Source organism: Amblyraja radiata, chromosome 23, assembly GCF_010909765.2.
Source record: "Amblyraja radiata isolate CabotCenter1 chromosome 23, sAmbRad1.1.pri, whole genome shotgun sequence".
NCBI lineage: Eukaryota > Metazoa > Chordata > Chondrichthyes > Rajiformes > Rajidae > Amblyraja > Amblyraja radiata.
The window spans coordinates 13,774,962-13,795,688 of record NC_045978.1 but is presented as its reverse complement, the minus strand read 5'-3'; the positions used below and the strand labels follow the sequence as shown (position 1 = coordinate 13,795,688).

Sequence of the window (20,727 nt, the reverse complement as noted above, 5' to 3'; positions counted from 1 at the left end):
GTGTGGACTCGGTGGGTCGAAGGGCCCGTTTCCACGCTGTATCTCTAAATAAAACTAAACTAAACTAAATTACTAATATCTCAAGCTTTGCTCACAATAGTTGATTTTTTTTCATCTATGACGAAGGGATTGGAGGCAGAACTAAGAAAGTCCTCCAGCAATTGTATTTAGACAAAATGCTGGAGTAACTCAGCAGGTCAGGCAGCATTAGAGAAATGGAATATGTGGCATTTCAGGTCGAGACCTTTCTTCAGACTTGCATTCAATTGTATTTGTTCTGCTGAGAGTAATCCGGCAGGGCCGGGCCGCCGAGAATGAGGGACCTGGTGGGGGCTGCCGAGAATAAAGAAGGACCCAACAAGGGGCCGCTGAGCATAAGGGATCCAGTAGGGGGCTGCCGGGAACAAAGAGGGACCCGGTGGGCCATGTCGGTGAGAAAATAAAGGGACTGCTCGGGCCAGCTGCAGCCACGTGCGGTGACAGGCCTGGTTCACCACTGAAGATAAGACTGTACTAAGAGCCTTTGAAACATTGTCGGCAACAGAAACATGGCAACTTTTGTGCACTGCCAAGGTAAAGTATGCTGTTTATTATCATCATCGTTGGAAACATTAGCGACGCAGTGGTACTGCTTTCCGACGGGCACGATGACGGACGGACCACACATGCGTCTTCCATCAACGCCTTCAGCATCATCTTGATTGGCCGTCCCGGGTCACGTCTTCCATGGGTGGGTTCCCACACCACAACCTTGTTTGTTGGTATTTCTAGGTGGCGGTGGCAGTGACCAGCGAGCCTCATTCTTCTCGACTCGATCTTCTCAGTCAGAGGTGGATTCTCCCCATAGAGCTGGGCGCTGGTGATGTGGTCCCTCCAACTGACATTTTGAACTTTTCTGAACATTCGGGTGTAGGTACCATCGAGAGACTTGGACTGCTCGAGTGAGAGTCCATGCCTCACAGCTGTACAATAATATGGTCTCTACAGTAGTATGGAAGAATCTCCACACAACTGTATGACTTGCATGCAAAAACAAAGAATTTCACTGTGCCTGGGTACAAGTGACAACAAAGTATAATTGAAATCATTGGTCTTGGTAAAACTGGATTACGAGCAATGGTGTACAAGTTGGTCTTCTTAGCTTAGAAAAGATTCACTGGAACAGTTCCAGTGATGGCGGGCTTGAATATAAAGAAGGATTACCGAAGCTCGGTGTTTATCCTTTAGAATTTAGAAGATCACATTGAAACTTATAAAATTCTTACAGAGTTTGACAGACTGGATGTTGGGAGGATGTTATGTCCGATTGAGGAGTTTATCACCAGGGCTCATAATCTCAGAATAACGGTAGGGTGTTCGGTATTAATATGGTAAGAAAATTGTACATCCAGAATTTGGTATAACTTGGGATTTTTTTATCCCAGAGGGTTGTGAAGGATCAGTTGTTGAATTCATTTCATTCAGTCAAAAGATGTCAAAATATGAGGGGAACCAAGGGTTATAGAAGATGGAGAGGGAACATAATCATGAGCTGGATGATCAGTCATAAACTTGATAAATGGCAGAGCATATTCCAAGAGCCTAGTCTCTTTCTGCTCCTGGACTACTTAGGACACATTAAAAAACAAAGCATGAATGCCTGCTCATAATAAAAGGTTGCATTTCCAATTAAATTTCATTTATCTCACAAGCAAATATGCAATAAGTTCCCCAAAAAAGCTGACATTTCAACATTCCCTTAGGCTCCTTACCAATAGAACTGAATCTCCCTGTGGCATCTAAAGCAAGTATGTTGATTTTAGATCTAAAATGCTGTTAGTTTCTTGCTAAAAATAGTATGGAATATTCCACATTTACTATTTACTCTTAAAGCTTAAAACTACATCTCTCTTGGTGAAAATGTTTTGGTTGTCATCAATAAAAAAATGTACCTGCAGATATAAATCAAATGTTACTTACCAAAGTCTACCTTTTCATTCAATGGGATAAATTGGCCTCACTCTTATTCATTATTTTAGACTTTACTTTAGAAATACAGCATGGAAACAGCCCCTTTGGCCCACTGAGTCTGCACCAACCAGTTATCACCCCACAGGCTGGCACTGTCCTGCACACAAGAGACAATGTACAATTTTTGCGGAAGCCAAAGAACCTACAAACCTACAAGTCTTTTGGTTTGTGGGAGGGGACGCACACAGTGGCAGGGAGAACGTGCAAACTCTGTACAGACAGCACAGGATAGTCAGGATTGAACTTAGTCTCTGATGCGGTAAGGCAGAAACTCTACCGCTGTTTTAATGTGCCACCCTAATTTTCTTGTGTAGGTGTTCGGGTTCGATTTTTTAAAAGTCTGGTGTAATTTTCATTTTTTATTTGTTCCACAGTTTAAAATAATGGAACAAAATGACAACTAAATTAAGTTGGCTGGGCATTTTACCAGAAGCAGCAACATGCGTTTGGTACATAATGATGGAGTCATTATATACTGGAGTCAGTGTAATGTTGAAATGACTCACTTTACCCTGACTCAATTTGAATGCATCATTTCTAGAGCTGCAGCAATGCAGAGAGCAGCTTCAAAATGACAGACTGCTATTTTATCACACATTTGCAAAGCAATGAGCAATTAATCACTTAGACTGGCAGGAGCTTATGGTGCGAATGACGACATTCTGCATAGTGAGCTTTAAAATGTGCTGTACTTGTGTCACATGCTCGTAAAACACAGCAACTGAAAATACAACCTGTCTACACTGCTATAATATCCTACTTATGGAGCAGCTCAGAATTTATAACCAAATCCCCCTTAGAATACCAAAAGATGAAATTCAGAAAATAAAAATTACAAATGACAGGTAAGTAAATTAGAATATTTTTGAAATGAAACTGCACATCGTATGCTGATTGGAACAAGAATCTCCCTCCCTGATGTGATAATGTTTGGTTCTTTTCTGATATTCCCAATTTCCGAGGTACTCGAGTGTATTGCGCAAAATAAAAATACTTTTGATCATTCTAGTGACAAGGATGCAATCGAGCAGACTTTCATGCTTGACAAATTATTCTATTTGCTGTAACTACAATCTCAATTGTCTCAGTCTCCAAGCACAAAGCAGATATGGGAAAGAAAATAATAGTGAGTTATTTTTGTCTTCCAATGGCCAAAGTAGATTTTGAATAGAAGATCAAGAACTGAACGTTCATATTATATTTTTGTCTGTTAAATACTAAATTAAAATTAATCCCAGATGAGCAGAAATTAATGTTCACGTTTCTTGGAAATAATACTTTGCAGCTTCATCTTGTCAACATACAAGAACAGTGTCTGTGCCGAACATGATGCTAAACCATCACTTAACCATCTACACATTCACCCGCTGAGTTTCTCCAGCATTTTGTCTACCTACACATAACCTATATCCCTCCATTCCCTGAATATACATTTGCCTATCCAAATGTCTTTTAAATGTTACTAACATATCTGCTTCAACCACAACCCTGGCAGCGTGTTCCAGGTACTCACCACCCTCTGTGTAAAAAAACTTGCTCCGCACATCTACTTTAAACTTTGCCCCTCTCACCTTAAAATGATGCCCTCTAATATTTGATTTTTCCATCCTGGGAAAAAAGGTTTGGACTGTAGTTTGAACTGTGAACCATAGCAATATGCTGTATCCCAATTAATATTAAGACCAATTATGGTATACAAATAAAACATAGATTTATTTTACTTCATTGTTAAAATTTACACGTAACCAAAGCATAAAAAACAACAGATGTAATTTGATTAGGAACCTTAAACATGTCAAGAATGTCCCATGACACTGCATAAGAACGTTATCAATAAAAAGATTATGCTGAGGCAATATTAATTCAGATATGTTTGGCCATAGGGAGAATAAAAGGGTGAAGAATATTAGAGAGGGAACATTAGAGATTTATGTCAGGGCATCCACAACTAGTAGCGGTAGGTTACATTCAGAGAAAATACAAATTTGCACTTCTTCTATCCTGATGTCACACTTTTTGTCTTTTCATCCTTGGCCTTTGTCCAAACATCTGCTAATCACCTCCCTCCCCCCCCCCCCCCCCCCCCCCCCCCCCCCCCCCCTCTCCTCACCTCGATGCACTTATCGCTTGCCAAGGGTTGTCCTGCACCCACCTCTCTTTCAGCATTCTCTCCTGCCACCACGATCAGTCTGAAGAAGGGTCCTGGCCCAAAACCTGTTCATTCTCCAGATAATGCTTGATTTGCTGAGGTACTCCAGCATGTTGTTTCTTTTTTTGCTGGAGGAAGTGGCTGAGGCATGTACAGTCATGATATATAAAGACACTTGAACAAATCCATGGATAGCAAAAATGTGAATGTTTATGGGCCAGGCACAGACTAGTTGGACTAACCCGGTTAGGCAACTCAGTGGGCATGGACGAGTTGAGCTGAAAGGCCAGTTTCCTTGCTATATAGACAGAAAACGTTGGAGTAACTCAGTGGGTCAGCTAGCATCTCTGGAGAAAAGGAATAGGTGATGTTTTGGGACGAGATCCTTCTTCACCTCCATGTCTTTAGCAAGAAAAGAAAAGATTCATATAACCTCTTTCATACTCACAATGCAAGCCAAAATGTACTTTGGCAATAAAGTTACGTATGAAATGAAACAGCCAACTTCCTCAAAGAACATTCAGAACAATTAGATATATTTGTAGGTGTCATTTGAGTGATAAGTATTGGCTAAGGCATGACCTAGAACTCCCTGACTCTTTGTTAAAAGTGTACCATGGGATCTTCTACAGATTGACATCTAATACAAGAAATAGAACCTACAAAAGTATAACTCTTCTTCACTATTGTATTTTACCATCAACCTAAGTTTGTACACATAAGCCTCTGGAGAGTGAATTGAACACACAACCTTTAATTCAAAGGTTAAATTGCTGACTTCTGAGCATAGGAAAACATCACTCAGTCCATGAAGTCTGAGCTGGGGCTTTGAAAGAGCGATTCAATTAGTTGTACTTCCTTGCTCTTTCATCACAATCCTGCAATTCTCTCTTTTTTCATGTATACATCCCATTCCCTTCTGGAAGTTATCACTGAATCTTCTTCAACTGTCCTTTCAGGAAGAACATTTGTACGCTGTCAAACCTTTTTTTGAAAACTTTATTTTTATTTTATATTTACCTTCTGGAAATTTGAATTGTGCTTCTCTACCCTGAAATACTCCAAGTCCCATAAAGGCGGCAGATAATCTGTAGACTACTAAAGTGGATGCAAGGGTTCCCAAGTCATCAATAATTAATGTAACTTTCTTTCACATGTACTCTCATATGCACTCACTGACAATGCATATTACATTATAAATGTAACATAATTTAAACATCTTTAAAATGAGTTGCAAAATTTAAATACATAGCAATCAGAAGGGTCTCGTCCCAAAACGTCACCCATTCCTTCTATCCAGAGATGCTGCCCATCCCACTGAGTTACTCCAGCACTTTGTGTCTATCTTCGGGGTAAACCAGCATCTGCAGATCCTTCCCGCACAGATTATCCACAACCACTTGTACATGCTAATTTGAAATCTAGCCTGACAGCTCAGGCAGCAGGTATCAGGTGATCTTGGCTTCAAATCTTCATCCTCAACACCTATCCCTGGAGCTTGTTGGAAGGGAATTTTGAAAATTCAAGTCTGTAGTTACCATAATCATGAATTTGGTTCAAACTTTTCAAAATTAGCACTAAGTATGAGGAAATAAGATACAATGGTAAGGTTGGATTCTGCAATGTAATTCCAGCTATTCAAACTAATAAACGTTCCTATGCCTTTAATGACAAGGATAAATTGCTGGCTTAAGATAGACACTAGTAAACAAAAGGATACCATTTACATTAAATGGACACATTCTGGGGTAAATTCTCATTAATAAAGCAGCATCTCAGGTGAATTTCACCACTTGGTATATAGTTATCAAAGTGCAATAATATAAACTCATTAAAAAAAGTTGTATTAGCCAATCTCAAAGTTAACATTAATTTATTATGATCTAAAATTCATTGCTTATGTATTTTCACAGTATTTCAATAACTTGCCTTTGAACAGTGATAACCACTTTATATAAAATAACCACTGGAGAAAGTAGGTAAAATGTAGTAGGTAAAGCATTCCCCATCAATAGGAACAAGGAATAAAAATAATAACTATGTCCACTTACCTGCCTGCTTCAAATGTAAACCACGTGGGGTCCCGTCCATACCGCCTGAGGGCACTAAGAGGCCAAGAGACCAGCTTTAGTCTAGGATTGTGGATGTCCCAAAGACAGATGTTCTCATATGTTATTTGTAAAGTGCACTCTCCATGTACATCCAGATTAGGAGATGGCATCAAATATACATTGAACCTTTCTGAAAACGTAAACCAAATAATTTAGAGACACCATGATATCTGCCTTCTGTGAGAACTCTATTACATTTAAATATAATCCATGCTTTAGACTCTTTAGACTTTAGAGATACAGTGCCGAGTCCGCACCGACCAGCGATCACTCAGTATACAAACACTATCCTACACAATAGGGACATTTTAGCAATTTTACCAAAGCCAATTAACCTACAAACCTCTACAACTTTGGAATGTGGGATAAAACCGGAGCACTCAGAGAGAACCCATGCAGTCACAGGTTGAATGTACAAACTCAGAACAGAGAGTAGCTGTAGTCAGGATCGAGCCTGGCACTGCAAGGTAGTGCTCTACAGCTGTGCCACTGTGCCGCACTTTGTAAGCAGTTCAGTGACTTGAAGTCAAACAAGGTCCCTGGTGCTGTAAGGCAGCAACTCTACTGCTGCGCCACTGTGCCGCCACTTAACAGCTTTACATTTATATTTATTTATATTAAAGTAGCACATGCAGACCACCTCAGAGCTGGTTACAAGGTCCCTAGAAACTGAAAGCTTATATCTTAACTAAACACATGGTTTTGACTCAGTTGTAGATATGATTTCAATTCAAAGATGTCTTGTATTCTTTAAGGAAATACTGGGCAATGCTAAGTTGCATACAAAATATAATTTCTTGCGATAACTATATTAATTACTGGCTTGAAAGGCAAGTAATGAGACCAACTTTAGATTAAATGCCGATGAAATCTATCATCTCTGGAAGATCACTGTGCATTTCTTACGAGTATTTAAAATTGGAACATCAATATTATTATTTAGAATGGGAAAGTCAAAAAAACACATGATCTTATTTATATGTTGATTGATTTTTGTGATTAGGTGAGTTGGATTCTATGTTAACATACGGAGCATAACTTCTAGAATTGTGGTGTAGAATTGGTCAAATAATACAATTTCTTTCTCTCTCCATATCTAACAAAGATCAGATAGCAATTTTAGGGAGAAGACCAGTAGACTGGAGTTTAACTAACTAGGGGATTTCCTTACATCTTAATAGGACCAAACACACTTGCTGGTCAGGACACCTCAAATATGTTGTTAAAACCTAAGATTGTCTGACCCACCATACATGTCAATGACATCTTCTACATAATTATTATCCTCTTAATAACATTTTCTGCCCTGGACTTCAAATATTTATTCAATTTGCCAATATGACTTTTAATTCTTTACTTATGTTAGGTAAAACTTTTTATGGCTCTATAAAATGTCCTCCAATTAATTTTATGGGGAAAACTCATGGTAGACAACCTTCTCCCATACTGTATTGTGGTACAATTTCATTTATGTACACTATTCAATAACCATATATTATTTTTTGAAGTTTCAAAGGCCAAAGCTGCATCCAATATTCCAGAAGTGATCTCAAGAGGAACGTTCTTTTTTTTTTTAAATGCTGTCTTCAGATTTATCTGGTGTATCCTCAATTTTGTATCTCAGCCTTCATTTCAGTATTTTAATGACTTCAAAATGTTGATGATTTATTTCTCTTCCTCCCTCCATTACTTCAAAAATATTCTCACAAAGTACATAACCTACATCAGTCTTCCCGTTGTCAATTCTTGTTAGCTTATAATACCCCTGTAAAATATTGCATTCTCTGCTTGAACGTCGCCCGATAGAACTTGTAACATATCTTTTGGATTTTTATACATTGACATTGATTACATATCTTTTTTAAATATGGACAATATTTTTTCCTAAATCATCACCAATTCTTATGGTGGCTACTGAAATTTGGCATGCAGCCGATAACCTGCCCAAGATCATCACTCATTGATATGACATGCCTTCTCTCAGTCTATTTTAGTAAGCCTCTCTCTGTTCTTTGGCCTTACATAATATCCTATTATATGTTTGACATTTCCAAGCATAAATCCCATAAATTGATCGCATATTTCCAAATCAGAATGGCTATTTCAAACAGTATGGAAGTCTTACTATTTATAATTTTGTTCTTCATCAGTTACAAAGATGGAAACTACATTTATAGAATTTGGTATCAGTCCATTCAAAGCCGAAGCTATTCTAATGTTTTCGTAATGTTTGAAGCAATTCCATCAGAAGTCTGAAATGGAAGAGATCAGAACAATTTAACTTATTTACTGTGAATTAAAAAGATATTCCCCACATTATCCTCTCTTGTGATATCATAAGCTTCTCTTTTACCTTCAACTCTATGCTGTATCACGATTCACAATTATTCGCTTGTCTTTAACAAAAAATGAGAATCCAGAGAATTATATTCAAATAAATATGGCAATAATATTTATGCAACCATTTTACATGTGTATCGGTGTGAGTAAAAGTATGGGGAGAATTCAATCTACGCACATTAATAATAATAAAATACTGATTTCAAATATAAATTATGTTTGAATGCTTGAAGCCACTTGAAGATGAGAGAGGCTCAAAATGTAAATCAGCCTCCTCTAATTGAAATATATTTTGAATTTAGAATAAAAGGACATACTTTAGAAAGGAGATGAGGAGGAATTTCTTTAGCCAAAGGGTGGTGAATCTGGAGTTATTGCCACATACGGCTGTGGAGGCCAAGTCATTGGGTATTTTTAAAGTGGAGATTGATGGGTTCTTTGATAGGTGATTCATAAGGGTGCCAACGTTTACAGGGAGCAGGCAGGAGAATGGGGTTGAGAGGGCAAGATAGATCAGATTCAAGATTCAAGATTCAAGAGAGTTTATTGTCATGTGTCCCTGATAGGACAATGAAATTCTTGCTTTGCTTCAGCACAACAGAACATGATTGAATGGTGGAGTTGACTCGAGGGGCCACATTACCTAATTCTGCTCCTATGTCTTATGAACTAATGAACATTATAAATTATTCAATTGAAATTGAAAGTAAATTTTTTTCACATTTCCTCAAAAATATTGCAAGGATTTTGCTGACACATTTTTGAGAGAAAGAGAGGCAAGGCAGGTAGGCTGAGATAGGCTGAGATAGAAGCTAAATTTAATGTAGCTGAGCTTTCTTGCAAATATAATAAATGTAGGTGTCCAACTTCCAGATTTCCTTTTCCCTTACCTCGAATTACCTCTTGGAAGGGGCATTCTTCCACTTTTTTTCTGACACCGAAACTATCACTAAACTAGACATCATCCTCAGCACCTCCTCCACCATCCACAGATTCCCATCTTTGTGCCATCAAGCAAAGGATTTCTTCTCAATTTACTATATGCAGGCTTTTTCCCCACAATAAAACCAGACAATAAGACCCTTTCGATATTACCTGTGATTAGTTGCCTTATTCTGGTGCAGTATCACAAATATCACAAATAACACATATCCATGTATCACAAAGCCAGGATCATAACCTGTATATATATATATTTTTAATTCCACTGGATAATTTGGCTAAATAAAGCAAATTATGCCTACCTGTTTGCTCTCTTTGAACTCCAGCAGTCAGCAAATCTGGCTCCCCCAGGGTAATGTCATTGATTCGACTTCCTAGGCACTCCATACGTAAGAGTTTACACCATTCCTCTGCCTCAAGCTCTGTGAAGGCACACAGAATTAATGTGGTGTGATTTAGAGGATACAGTATCCTCTACAGCTAGGTCATGATGGAAACCGGGTTCCAACATGCATGCGAGAGCCATCTGGAAGCATTGAACAATTGACTTCAAATTGGAGCTCAATTTTAGTAATTATATTGTAGAACATAGAACAGTACAGAATGAATGAATGACTACTTTAGTGTCACATGTGACAAGTTACAGAGAAATTCTTTGCTTGCAAACCCAAGGTATGCAGATAATCGCCACATAAAAGGCGCTGACCAAGTTACAAAGATAGACACAATAAGCTGGAGTAACTCAGTGAGCCAGACAGCAACTCTAGAGAAAAGGAACAGATGACGTTTCAGGTCGAGACCCTTCTTCTCGACCCAAAATGACATCTATTCCTTTTCTCCAGAATTGTTGCCTGACCTGTTGATTTACTCCAGCTTTTTGTGTCTATCTTCAGTTGAAACCAGTCAGTGGAAAGACAATACATGAGTACAATCGAGCCATTTATAGTGTATAGATACATGATAAGGGAATAACGTTTAGTGCAAGGTAAAGCCAGGAAAGTCCGATCAAGGATAGTCTGCGGGTCATCAATGATATAGATAGTAGTTCAGGATACACCCCCAAAATGTGAAAATTAATGCAATGCACAGTAATTCACAAGGTTAAGTGAGACCTGGGTCATTATTTGATGTATATCTATGCTGTGTTGGCTACTGGGAGGGGGGTCAGTACCTGACCATAACTGACAAAGATGGACACAAAATGCTGCTGTACAGTAGCTTAGTGGGTCAGGCAACAGATCTGGAGAAAAAGGGTAGGTTACGTTTCGGTCGGAATCCTTCTTCAGACTGAAAGTAGATGTTGGGGGGAGGGGGGTTTGGGCAAGTGGAAACTGGAGGCAAGAAAAGGCTAGAACATGTCAGGGCCAGCTAAAGATGACCTCAGGTAGAGCGGAGCCCATAATGGCCCATTGTTGGCTGGAGAAGGTGTGATAATGAAAGGGGAACAGGGATATGAACCATGGACTATTATGGGCTCCACCCTTCCAGTGGTCATCTGTTGCCGGCCGTGATTTCATATCCCCACCCCTCCCCCCACCCCTCTACTTTTAATCTGAAGAAGGATTCCAACCCAAAATGTCACCTATTCTTTTTCTCCAGAGATGCTGCCTGACCCGCTGAATTACGCCAGCATTTTGTGTCTATCTTCAGTACAAACCAACATCTGCAATTCCTTCCTACACAAAGCTGACAAAGAGATAGGGAAAACCATGAGAGAAGAGGGGAATGCAGTGATATCTCTCCAACCCGTTGAGTAAACCACCATCTGAAGTTCTTTGTTTCTACAATGCAACAAAGCAGTTCCTGCTTCATTACTTGAACCAAAATGTGAATTTTATATATAACTTGGATAGCTTTTTTTGTGACTAGTTAATCAACGCGATGGTTCTAGGCCAATTTCCCAAAGATTGCTAACTGACTCAAAAATGATTACTAATATGTATAAAAAATTATTACTGATATGTATAAAAATATATATTTTATGTGGAAGTAGTCCATAAATTAATTTTGGTTACATTTGAAGTTACATTCAAGACACATATGAAATCAAGTTTACAACTCTGAACAAATGTAATGGAAGGAATTACGTGGCTAGTATACAATTTAGATAGCTCACTATTAGTTGAGTGACGTATGCTGCACCTACCTGATTCACAAGCAAAGGTTTTTGATGTTTCATCGCTGAAAATTATTAGTACAGCATGCCTCTTAGTGCCTTTTGGTATCCTTGTGACATTCTTTATATTGCTGAGGTCTGTAACCTGAAAGATCAACATTTGTCGGTTCTGATTATCAATTGTTACTGAGAAGCAATTTTCTTTATTCCCTATTTTTCAGAACTGTAGTGCAAGAGATATTAAAAGCACTCTAAAAGCTTTTGCAACAATTTCTGTAGGGGAACAAATCTGATACATTTGCAAACCATCAAATATTTGCCTTAGGGAAGTCTGCTATGCGTAAAATATTATAATAGATGATAGAGAACATAACAATCATATGCTGAATATATTAGCAATTCAGACTACACCTATTCTATGCTGTATCAGACAATAAATTAAAAATATCTATTTCATGATTTTTTTTCATCATTATTTTGTGGGTAAGACTGAATGGCTCAAGTAATGGGCCTGTCCCACTTAGGCGACTGCAGGAGACTATGCAGTCGCCACATGGTCGCCACATGTTCGCTGTGGTTGCCGGGGAGTCACCTTCATGGTCGTGAGGAGTTCCCGCATTCTGGGAACTAGTCGCGGCCTCATTAGCGACGATCGGAATGAAGTCGCCATGGAGAGTAGCGAGATTTCTCGTGCCGTAGGTGCAGTGGTAGTGGGTTGCCAGGAGGTTGAAGGTTGTCGTAGGTTGTAGCCGTTGCTGACTGATGAATTTCATTGGCTCATGGCGGGAAATAAAACGTAAGCAGTAGTTTTCAGAACCAAGGATAACCGACCGGTAATGTTAATGTACGCCGAGCTTCACAGCCGCGTATCTCTGGCTTCTTAAAAGTTGTCTCCACTCCTTCTCCACCCTCTCCCCCCCCCCCCCGTCTTTTAAAGGACTTATGTGACCCTTCCCGTACACTGCTCTTTCACCATCTTAATTACAGCGCCAGCCTTCCTATTCATCGCGGTGTGTGTCTGTATCACATTCACTTTGCACCATGTGAATTTCTCTCAGACAGCGCTCCCCCGCTTTCCCTGTCCCGCGCCTGCATAATGAGCTGGCGAAGGAAGTGATGTGTGTGTGTGTTCCACTCTGACAGTCGCAGGATGTCGCCTGAAAAAACGCTTAAGTGGGACAGGCCCATAATAACCTGCAGTGAGGTTATTATGCTAGCAGGATAGTAGATTTGATTATACAAAACGTACTCAAACGTTTTCCTTATTTCCAGAGTATTGGAAGTGTGATGACATAAATATTTTGCACATATTATTTACATGAATGGTCTTGTCTTGACTGACAAACCAGATCAGATTTTCAAAAATATGGTCTCCTTTTATTGAATTTCTTCAACAACATAATGGTTGAACACAAACTCAAAACCGATGGTAGGGCTGGGTGAGCAGGGGTACGGAAGGGTAGTTGGATATATCCCCGCTTCTTTTATACCTTCGTTAGTTCCGGGGTTTTTTTTTTTTCTTTACTTTTTTTTCTTTTTCCTTTCTTCTTTCTTTCTCCTTTTTTCCTTTTTCTTTTTTTTCTATCTAGTTATTAGATTATAAAATGGTAAAACTGAAGCTGTACGAAAATTGTATAACTGTTATGTCAATCATTTTTTTTTTGTACAATTGCTTCTAACAAATTTTTTTTTAAATTAAATTAAATAAAAATAAATGTTAATTCAGCTCCGAAAAAAAACCTAACATGTCCAAGGTAGTCTAATTCGGAAAGCCGAGGTCACAAAATGACACGACTTTTGTTGGGGTTACCAGCAAACTTTGCATGACCATTACTTATACAAAATCGTATTTAAAATAGGAAAAGTTTGGAAAAAACTGTCTCAAGGCTACTGATCTATGAGAATGTGCAAAAGTGAATGCATGGTTAATATAAGTGATGATATTGAGAGGCTACAGATCTCATTGTTCATCATGGTTCTGAGATCCGCATCATAAGCCGCAGAGCTGTTATAAATCACCTTCGTATGCTCTATTTATAGCGCATTTCATAAAGGGAGGATGCATTTAAATCTATTGGAGTAATACTTCTTTTCAGATACTATTTCTATAGTGAGACAGAACATTGCAGAAAGGTACCACTGAAGACAAAATGAAAAGGTCATGTATAATTATCATATCCATCGTAGCTGAGTTTATTTGCACTTAAAAGTTCATATTGGAAAGGACAGGAATGCGTAAATCATGTGTTAATAAATTCTTCACCACATAAATTACTTTTCCGGAGAAGGTATACGATTCATTCAGAGTACATCAGTTGCTTTATTTTCACTGTATGCATGAATACTTAAATTCATTGAGCTATTTAACTTCCATGAAAATAAAGTGGTATCCTGGAATAAACTTGAATTTATAGTCCTTATTTAGGTGATGCTCTCGTGAGTTTTCAGTAAGAATAGAAACCTTTGACTTCAGCGGAGGATATAATTGCAACTTCTTTATTTATTTCACTTTCGATCGTGGTTTGCTGCGTTTGACAGCTACTCATTAGCTCCACTTCCATTTGGCCAGGTGATATGTTACGCACCACAGACAAGTCCCTCCAAAATAGCTCACACTATCAATGAAATATGATTTAATCTACAGACAAGCAAAAATAATAATAGCTGAAAATGAGATCAATTATCAGATAAACTAAATATTCTGAATATGTCGGAGATTCTGGTGCATGGTTCAATTTCTGGTTAAAACGTGTGAGGTTGTATTGGTTTTATTTAGTTTAAGTTTAGAGGCACAGCATTGAAACAGGCCCCTTGACCCATTGGATCCATGCCGACCATCCTGTTCACACCAGTTCTATGTTATACAGTATTATTATGTGCGATCATTAACAAAGGTATCCTCAATTATTCCTCTAAGTAAGTAGAATGATTAGTGTTTTTTAATATATAATTTCTGAATCATGCTGTGGAAGGAACCATTAAACTGATTCATTATGCAATTTTACACTAAAATGGTTTTAGCATTGATACATTATTTTATAATCTCCATTTTACTTCCTTTGTTGGATAATCTGGCCAAGAATAATATGATCAGTTGATGTACTGGGGTCGACCTCTCTATATTGATGGGGACAAGAGTGTCCATTTGATATCTGGTCATTGCCCCAAAGTATTGTGGGAAAAACAACCTCAATTTCCTCTCAGCATGATCCCATAAACAAAAAAATAAAAGAATGAACGGTTTATCTACATTGTTAGTAATGTTAATTGATGGGGGAATATTGGAGTAGAATGTCAAACAAAACTCTGTTCTCCTTTTCAAAATAACATCAGAAAATTTCTTAACATGTCATAAAAGGTTTCTATGAACCTCTTAAGTTCTATGAACCTCTTAAGGTGACCACACCTCATCTTATCTGAAAGATAGTACCACCTCAGGACTGGATCCTCCCCAAATCTCAACTTTCAGGAGTGGGATTTCAATTCCCATCCTGACTCAGAAGTAACATTGCTTATGATCTGCTAAGATCCTTTATTAAGTAAAGAAGAAGCAGATATCACTAGCAAACCACTCAAGGATGGATTTATTTCATAGGACTACCAATGCAGATATGTCATTATGCCACAGGACTGCACTGTATTCTTCAAGAATACCCTGAGATGTAGCAGCTGAAGCGGGGGGGGGGGGGGGGGGGGGGGGGGTGGGGGGGGGGGGGGGGGGGCAGAGAAGCAGGAAGAAAATTCAGACTTGACAGAATCACTTTGTAATTTTTACTATAAATGTATGGCACGGCAGGTTGAAACTCAGCACCACATGATCCACCATCTTGGGTCTCTGGCTATTTAATATCAACAGACTGAATTGCCGCTGTTTTATTTTGGAATGGTTCTTTATTTCTATCAAAATATACATCCGTCTAATGTTCTGCTTACCGTGGAAAAACGAGAAGGAAGGAAGTATAACTGAGTACCAAAATAAACTCGTGATGAAAAGTTATGATTCCTGTCGTGAAATTGTTTCACTTTGTCAAGCGGCGTTGCTGATCACCCCAGCACTCTTTGTGGTAGTCACTCAGAAAGCATTGCAAGCTTCGAAGAATAGCATAGTTGGGTTTCACTGTGTACAGCTGCACTGCAACGGACTTTGGAAGAAATGCACCTTTGTTGTGTTGCACGTTCTTGAAGATCTTGGCATGTAGTCTAGCAGGTGCAATCTTTGCAAGCACCTCCTGCAGAGAATATGCTATAAACACTCTTCCAGCTAAAGAGGAATAGTTGCTCCTGTATTAATAGATGTTGCTGCGACAGGAAAGGGGTGGGAGACTGCTTATAAGACATTGGCTTGTGAAGAACAGTGTCCAAAAGAGGGGCATGTTCTTTAAGCAAGTTGAGTGTTGACAATCTCCAGATCTATATGTAAGGATGTGCCCGCAGTATGTGAGTGCCTACACTTTGGGGAAGCCTGTGATGTGGGAAAATTCGGATGCCTGGTTCTTGGGGGCTGATGTTAAATTTTATTGTGTATTGTGTGCTCTTTTTAAGTGTATCGCTGCTGGGAAATTCATTTCACTGCACCTTAGGGTGCATGTGACAAATAAAATTGACTTTGACTTTGAAAGAAAAGTTTCATTCACTACAGATTTCAGATCTCACTAACAAAACAATCCGTTTGAATACTGGCCTTTTAAAAAGCAGTATTTTAAGGAAGATACTGTATTCTTATCTTTTTCTTTCTCTGCAGAGAAATTGACATATAAGTGCAAAAGGTTTTATCGGTTAATAAGTACGATCATTTTTCAGAGGACTGAGATTGAATGTCTCACTCGCTACAGTTAGATTCAGATTCAGATTCAATTTTAATTGTCATTGTCAGTGTACAGTACAGAGACAACGAAATGCATTTAGCATCTCCCTGGAAGAGCGACATAGCAAATGATTTGAATAAATAATAATAAGTGATAATAAGTGTCCGGGGGGTGGGGGGGTGATTGGCAGTCACCGAGGTACGTTGTTAAACTTTGCACGTGGCACTACATCGCATCATTTCAAGGCAATTAGCACCAGACAAAAAGAATAAGGGTCAAATATGGCATAGAAATAATTAGATTAATTTCTTGACATTTCAGTGAATTGTTGGTTTATTATTGTCATGTGTTCCGAGATACAGTGAGAAACTTTATTTTGCAAGCTATCCCAGCAAAGCAAAATGTCAATGCAACCAGAAATATGGACAACATTGTTCTATGGTTTAAGAACGTTTTCAACACATCTACACCATTCTATGTGAATGAAGCACCAGACTCCACCTTGGAGAATGGTTGGAAGATGTTCAATCTTGTGGCACAGAACAGACTCCATCGCCTACAATGAAGGTAGACACAAAATGCTGGAGTAACACAGCAAGACTGGCAGCATCTCTTGAGAGAAGGAATAGGTGACGTTTTGGGTCAAGAAATGTCACCTACAGTAAGTTAGTCTCTATAGTGACAGCATAAGCATTACTACAATTTGCCTTCCTGGTCTTGCATGAAAGAAAGTGACATATAAGTGTTATATAAGGCTACCTTATATAACATAGGAACCAGTAGCCATAGTCCCTTGTGTCTTCTTTCTCTTTCAATAAGATCACAGATGATCTTTTAGCTCAGTGGCACTTGCCTGCACTTACATATACCTTTATTCCCAGATGTCAGAGACCAATTGACAGCAGTACATTTATAAGCGGGTGACGTTTCGAGTCAGTCTGAAGAAGGGACTCGACCCTAAACATCACCCCATTCCTTCTCTCCAGAGATACTGCCTGGCCCACTGAGTTACTCCAGCATTTTGTGTCTATCTTCAGTTTAAACCAGCATCTTCCTTCCTACACACTACCATCTTGGGCTTGCAAGAGAAAGAGGAGGATTTCAAAGCATATCAAGACTGACATTTATCTGTTTTTCCATCAGAATACCAAGAGAACAGTTCAATAATTTTCTGTAATTTCAGAAATGTCCAGCTGTAATTTTCTGCAAACTTAAATGTTTCAAGAGCTAGGAAGTGCAAAATGATGCCCATTGGGATCGCAAAGAGTCTGTGGACCTTTCTTGGACCAGGCTAGATTCCTCTTGGTTCTCCCCATTAATTTCTGGGGACCATTTCCAAAGGCCTCAAGCTGCAGTCTTCTGCTCAATTGCTTAAGCAAGAGTTTTGAAGCGATATATTCTCATGGGTGCTTGCGAACTTAATATCACGGAGCAGGTTGGCATGTAACAGACATTGTTTGAGTCTGACAGAACCAAAGTACTCGTTTAACTGTTATGCCGTTTCCTTGTTTCCCATTATAAATTCACCTGTCTTTGACTGTAAGGGAACTATTTGTCTTTACCAATCTTTTCCTTTTTAATTACATAAATAAACTTTTACCAGCATCTGCAGTTCCTTTTTACACATGGAAGTATTAAGGTTAGGAGTAGGATCACAATTACCTTTACAGATAATATTAGCTATCGTTTCAGTATTTTTAATGTCTCACATAGTAAAATACACTCTCAAGAAAATAACATCATATCAGGGTGATGCTTCAGAGGCGATGCTTTACCATGTAGGAATTTTTAAAAATCTTCAGAATGACTTAGACTGCTACAATTTTTTTTTCCTTTGTCAAATTTTCATGCCCTGTCACTTTCACATAGGCTATAATTATCTACTTGAGACCAATGTTGTTTCTGTTATCTTCAGGAGATACGTCCCAATAGGAAGACATTTGTTACAGATTAATGTAACTGTGTAAAGCATGACTAATGTCTGAGAGCTAAATAACAGTCAGCTTTTTCCTTTAATTCATATTATTAATTATGACAGACACAAGTGAACATAAACATATGGATGACATTGTTACTGAAAAAAAGGGGAAAATATCTACTTTTCATTATTCATTTGGTCTATATTTATTTTTAAATGTTTTGCAATAATTTCTTACTATTTATCAAATAAATGGAAGGGTGCAAAGTAAAAATTCAATTTGTTAAGGACGTTATATTTTAATTTGAATTATATCACAGGATTTTCTGCACACACACACCTCCTCCTCCCACCTTTAACAAGCCATTAAGATACAGGCTCATGCTAGGGTATAATTCCTTTAGTTTAGTTTTCCTGTTGCAATGTCCAAATGCATTTTATTTTTATCTGCACTGTAACTTCACTGGGCTTTGAGTGAGACCTCACTGTTTAGCCCAATCCAATCTTCACCCAATACCCACTCAAACAGAGAAATCATCTATTGGCAGCCATAAGAGTAATGATTAACTTAATGGATCTTGTTTCTTCCTTGCTATGCCTTTTTTTAACTGCACTTCTACTTTTCAGATGATTCGCTGTGCTATAACTACAGCCTTTTGGCACTGGTAAATGCGTAGCAATCAAAGGAGTTTACCTGGTAATCATCTCACCAATAGTGTGAGATTTATGTCGGCATAAAATGTACTTAGCTGAGTTTAATATGAGTCATTGTGTGTGAAATGTTTTGATTGTTGGCAAGCTCTGTACTGTTTTCCTTCAGACTCCCTGAAATACAATACAAGGCTTCTTAAAGTAAAAAAAAGAAAAAAATTATTAATGACACTTAAAGAATAATACAGTAAGTACTTAAAACCATGAAATAATCCTTCATAAGTTCACTAGTTCATAGGTTCATAAGTTCTAGGAGCAGAATTAGACCATTCGGTCCATCAAGTTTACTCCTCCATTCAATCATGGTTGATTTATCTTTCCTTCTCCATCTCATTCTCCTGCCTTCGCCTCATAACCCCTGACACCATCCTTGATCAATAATAGGCCAAATCAAGCTGGTGGTTCCTAAGGGGCCTGTCCCACTTACGTGTCCTTGGCACGCAAATTACGCGACCTCGTGGTCATGTTGAGCCGCGATGGTCCCGCGAAGGTCAGGCGCGATTACATGCGTACGCACAGCCGTCTGGAGTGCGTGACGTCATTTGAAGATGGACACAAAGCTGGAGTAACTCAGCGGGACCGGCAGCATCTCGGGAGAGATGCAATGGGTGATGTTTTGTGTCGAGACTCTTCTTGTCTGAAAAGAAGGGTCTTGACCCAAAACATCACCCATTGCTTCTCTCCAGAGATGCTGCCGGTCCTGCTGAGTTACTCCTGCATTTTGTGTCTATCCTCAATTTTCTTGGCCCCACTCTGGGAGTAGGAGTGGGGGCTGATCTGGACCGCAAAGGCCGTGAGCCCCAGGCTGAGTTTGGCGATCGTTTGCCTGCTTCTGCTGCTGTTGAAGGTGAGACGTTGCGTCACGCCAGGGTCTTCAGTTCCGCGACAGGCCATTGGCGCGCGAAGATTTTGTTCACTACAAAATTTTCGGAGCCCCGCGCAATGTCGGGCACAACTACATACCTCTCCGCCAGCTGCCAGCCCACAAGGCCTGAGTGACTGAGCCCACAACACCCATACTAGCACTCCAGAAAGCTCCCTCCCCCCCACTGGCCACCAATATTGGAATTGGTGGAGAGGTGGAATATTGCCTTGCGGGACCAAATCTCCCGTGTGAGCATGGGACCCAATGGGTCCCACTTAGTCTTGTCTTAATCTAAATGAAGAAGGGTCTCAAACCGGAATGTTGCCCATTCCTACCCTCCAGGAATGCTTTCAGCATTTTGTGTCTACCTTAAACTAAATGGGCCTCTTCTTTGTCATAAGATATATAAAATACAACAAGATCTGGACATTTGTATGTGTTGTTTTGTTAAAATCTAGAGGGAGATTAATATTTTCCTTGCCTTCAATAATTTCTTGATAACATTTTTCCAAGACAGTTTCACAATCAATAATGCTAATGGATACATGGCCATTGGAAATTACTGCTGACTTTATCCATGTACACTTTACTGCATTTAACATTCATAATTTGACAGCCTTTTGCAAAGGATAAATCTAAATACCTTTTTTGATAATTTAGTAGACAAATCTGGTTGTCATAGATTGTGGAATATTTGCAAAGTTAAAAACAGCATGCCTGAATGCATTTATGCATTTAACACTAATTTCAATGAGCAGAT

At 38.9% G+C, this 20,727-nt stretch overlaps 1 protein-coding gene across 2 annotated transcripts in view; it reads right to left on the bottom strand.

Annotated features, from left to right (window-relative positions):
* The window catches only part of dok5 (docking protein 5), a 277,194-nt gene that overhangs the window by 105,378 nt on the left and 151,089 nt on the right, over window positions 1–20,727 (bottom strand). For both annotated transcript variants that reach the window (XM_033041578.1, XM_033041577.1), the window contains 3 exons: window positions 11,699–11,813; window positions 9,855–9,974; window positions 6,211–6,400 (listed from right to left, as the gene is read on the bottom strand). In XM_033041578.1, coding sequence (XP_032897469.1) covers window positions 6,211–6,400; window positions 9,855–9,974; window positions 11,699–11,813 — 425 coding nt within the window. The remainder of the gene's footprint in view (window positions 1–6,210; window positions 6,401–9,854; window positions 9,975–11,698; window positions 11,814–20,727) is intronic.